Source organism: Schistocerca americana, chromosome 5 (genome assembly GCF_021461395.2).
Source record: "Schistocerca americana isolate TAMUIC-IGC-003095 chromosome 5, iqSchAmer2.1, whole genome shotgun sequence".
In the NCBI taxonomy this organism is placed as follows: Eukaryota; Metazoa; Arthropoda; class Insecta; order Orthoptera; family Acrididae; genus Schistocerca; species Schistocerca americana.
Window position 1 is genome coordinate 459,373,402 of NC_060123.1, and position 4,414 is coordinate 459,377,815.

General features: G+C 38.6%; 1 protein-coding gene across 1 annotated transcript; it reads left to right on the forward strand.

Annotated features, from left to right (window-relative positions):
• The first annotated feature begins 2,710 nt into the window (after positions 1-2,710).
• LOC124616430 (piggyBac transposable element-derived protein 3-like) lies at positions 2,711-4,166 on the forward strand. The gene is made up of 3 exons (XM_047144738.1): positions 2,711-2,862; positions 3,139-3,559; positions 3,651-4,166. The coding sequence occupies exons 1-3, from the start codon at positions 2,711-2,713 to the stop codon at positions 4,164-4,166; spliced, it is 1,089 nt and encodes a 362-aa protein (XP_047000694.1).
• Positions 4,167-4,414: the final 248 nt, after the last annotated feature.

A 4,414-nucleotide genomic window follows, 5' to 3' on the forward strand; every position in this document is an offset into this window, starting at 1 on the left:
TCTAACCTGGGCCCTTAGGATGGACATTCTGTTACACTGACCACTCAGCTACAGGGGGCCGACAGTATTCTGGGTAATTATCAGTGATGCAATGTTTACTAATTTTTGTGCTCCAGCATTTGCTTTTATTGTGACACAGAAGACATTAACTACTGCTATTATTTTGTTATAACGATAATCTGAATTATGATATACTGGTGCTCTTCAGAGTTTAGGTAGAATGTCCTTTAAATCTAAGGAGTTTGTACTTAATTCCGTTTTTAGGGCCATGTTTATTCTCTCTCTAATCGTGTGTTCTTGACACAATCCGTCGAATTTATGTGTCCATTGCTTTTCAATTGCAGAAAATCTGTTTAGTAGGAATATGTCTGTCATTAATTTCCATTGTAAGGCACTCAGCAAATTTTTGGCTTCTGCTAACAAGACATTTGTTGGCGTGGAAGACATAGCTCCTAGGTAAGTCCTGATGCAGCTGAACTGGATTTTCTCTAGTTTTGTAATTGATTTTCTGTTGCCTCTACAGAATAACATGCTTCCATAGTCGAGTTTAAACCCCCAATGTATTAATAGCAGAATATTATAGTCGACTCCCTACCATACTCTTGTAACTGAGCACAACACATTGAGACAACCCTGGATCTTTTATATAAGGTATGCAATATGTCCCCTCTCACAATAGGTGTGAGTTTATTACCATACTTCGGAATTCAGGAAAAACTGGTCATTTAAAGTTACATGTGTTAGTCCCTGTGGAAGTTTTCAGCTGACAGATTGAACCAAAGTCGTATTAAGGACTGGGTACTGCAGATATTTAGACGCTTTATTGTAGTACTTGACTAATTTTTGGCAGCCTGGTTCCCGTGTCTGATGTGTAATAGGGTTCAATATCGATCCCTGTGGAAGGACAACAGTGACATACCTTGGTCTTACAATTTTATTTATTGGGCGAAAGCGAAAGTCCTCCTAACGAAAAGTTTGCTTATTCCATAAACAAAATTATGGAGCAAACCTATCTCTATCGCCGGCCGAAGTGGCCGTGCGGTTAAAGGCGCTGCAGTCCGGAACCGCGAGACCGCTACGGTCGCAGGTTCGAATCCTGCCTCGGGCATGGATGTTTGTGATGTCCTTAGGTTAGTTAGGTTTAACTAGTTCTAAGTTCTAGGGGACTAACGACCACAGCAGTTGAGTCCCATAGTGCTCAGAGCCTATCTCTATCATCCTTTGCAACAGTAAAGGAATGATTACATTATCATATGCTCCTTTCAGTATCTACAAACATGGAGTAATATTGTCTTTTTTCAAATGCACTTTCTATGTTCTAAGTAAGTTGTATCTGTATATTTAATGTAGAGTGATGTTTCGAAAAACCATAATGATAAACCGGTAGTAGGTTATTAGTTTTGAGGTATCATTCAAGTCGATTTTTAGTTGTTTTCGAAATGCTCAGTGATAGTGCTTTGGGTTTATAGAAATCGGCTGATGTTGGATCCTTTCCAGGATTCGGGATTGATGTAATGATCTATGTAGTCCAGTCTTCAGGAAATGATTTGTACAACTATATTTAACTGTAGATATCCAACAGCCTCCCTTTTGCAGATTAATTCTGCAGCATTTCCTAATAAATATTGTCCACGTCTGGGGCTGTGTTCCCTGAGGGGATTAAGGCTATCGATAGTTTTTCCTTTGTATGCAGTGAGCATTGGAAATGTTGTGGTACTTTTCCTGGAGCATTCAAAGGTACTGCGGGTACTGAGGGACATGCTATTTGTCTAGAAATATGTCTGTGAGTAATTCATCCCTCCTTTTTAAACTGATATTTTCTTGATTCCTATCTCGAAGAGCTTTAATATATCTATAGAGGGTGTTCCATTGATAGTGACTGGGCCAGATAGCTCACGAAATAAGCATCAAACGAAAATACTACAAAGAATGAAACTCGTCTAGCTTGAAGGGAGAAACCAGATGGCGATATGGTTGGCCCGCTAGATGGCGCTGCCATAGGTCAAATGAATATCAACTGCTTTTTTAACCCTTTCAGACCCTGTGGTTAAAATTGTTTACATTAATTTTCATGACGTCTTAATTGCAATAGAAATATTTTTCCTCAGTTGGGAGCTGATGTACACATTTATTAATGTTCTTTTCACCGTGCACAAGTGCTGCCATCTGTTGTGCAGCGCTATAAACATATCAACAGATTAATGTAGCAATGCAGAGCAGTTTGTGACCTTGAAAGTACCTGCTAGTCTTTGGTAAGCTATAACTGGCAGTATAGTTAAGTACCAGTATTGTTGTTTTGCTGGAACATCGTAGAATGTTCGATTTATTTATTACAACAATCAATATTTCAATATCATTTGTTTTAGTCAAAAAAAAAGAAGTGATGTCTTTCTGTGAGCACAGCTGTAGCCATGAGGTCTCAAGAACAATGTTTTACATAACATTGGGTATCTTGTGTTTCCTTCACATGAAGTGCTTGTTGGAACAGTTTCTTTTTATCCTGAAGATTGTATGAGTTTTGACTGGGATTTATTCAAAACAGATGAAGTATGTTGTATTACTAGGTATTGTTATGAGCAACAATTGGGAAAATAGACATAGCATGGAAGCTCCAGTTGATGACAATGTTGTTAGGTCTACTGTAAATTATTATTTTAGGGAAATACCACTACTGATATTATTATTTGTGAATATTTCAGTTCTGTTCATCATGTCGAAGAAACAGTATTTCAGCACTGAGCGAGATGCAGATGCCATTTTAGAGATGCTGCTGAATGGAGAGGTGTCAGATCTCGATTTATCATCAGATGAAGAATTAGTTCCTGATGTAGAATCCTATTGTACTTCAAGAGAGAAGGAAGGGTGAGTGGGGACTGAGAAAATAAACAGGGGAGAAACCAATGGCGAGTCAACTGCAAATAATGAAAGTGGTGTGTGCAGTGACAATGATAACAACGTTAGTGATATTCAAGACAGTGATCAACTTACCAACAATGAGCTCAGTGATGTAAAATACATTTTGTCAGAAAAAAAGCACATCAAGTGGCGTCATCGTCCTCTCTCTATACTGGATTCATATTACGAATGGGAACAATCTATTGAAGAACAGGAAATACTTTCTCCTTCAACTTATTTCAGCAAGTACATTACCAATGATCTGTTCAGTACTATGGCTGATATGACAAACATATATGCCTTGCACAGTGGAACAATTAGCAATTTCAAACAAAGTACACCAGCGGAACTCCAAATCTTGTTTGGGCTTCATAAAATTATGGGAACTCTAAAATTTCCTAGAGTCGGAATTTATTGGGACACAACATTGAAAATGCAGTTATTCTTGGACAGTATGCCCAGAAATAGATTCTTCCAACTCAAAATAAATTTATATCTTGTTAACAACACGACTATACCAGCAGACAATAAAGAAAAGTTCTACAAAGTTCGGCCTATATATACTGCCATCCATAACAGATGTCTGGAGTTATCTGTGGAGGAAGAGCTTGGTGTTGATGGGGCAATGATCCCATTCCCAGGGAAGCTGTCAGTCAGTCAAACAGTATGTGAAGGGAAAGCCTTCTCCGTGGGGTATCAAAATGTACATGTTACGTGGTAAGAGTGGACAAGCCTATGATATTATTCTTTATCAGGGAGCGTCGACTGAATTTCAGGCATCTTTGTTGAAGGAATTTGGCCAAGGTCCAACAGTAGTTTTACAACTAGCCCACAGAATAAAAAACCAAATGGGACATAAGATATATTTTGACAATTTCTTTTCTTCATACAAGCTTCTCCCAGCGGTGAAACAAGAAAAAAGTTGTGCTACTGGAACTGTCAGAGTTAATCATTTTGCAAATCCTCCTTTAGTACCAGATAAGGAGGCAATGAAGAAGGAAAGAGGATTTTCAGAAGAAATTTGTAGCGCAGATGACATAGCACCGGTAAAATGGGTTGACAACAAAATAGTTGTTCTAGGCTCTAATTTCGTTGGAAAAGGAGAAATTGACAAAGTTGAATGCTGGGACAAAATAGAAAGTAAATATGTTACTATCGATCGACCAGAGATTGTAAAATGCTACAACCATGGCATGGGTTGTGTTGATCTTTTCGATCAATTGATGTCATACTACAGAATTTTTATAAAGTCAAAAAATGGACACTCATAGCTATTTTCCCTGCTGTAGATTTTGCTGTGGTACAGAGCTGGCTCGAATACAGGAAAAATGCCAATGCAGTTGGTCTACTAACGAAGCTTCCATATGAAGCTGGCTGATGTTCTAGAGTTAAGTGGGATGGATACCTCGAATAGAAACCGAGGCCGACCATCTGCCACACCTCCAGATACACCTGTTCAAAGACGACAACTAGAAACTAGGCCTCCTGAGGAGTTTCAGTATGATGGAACACAACACTT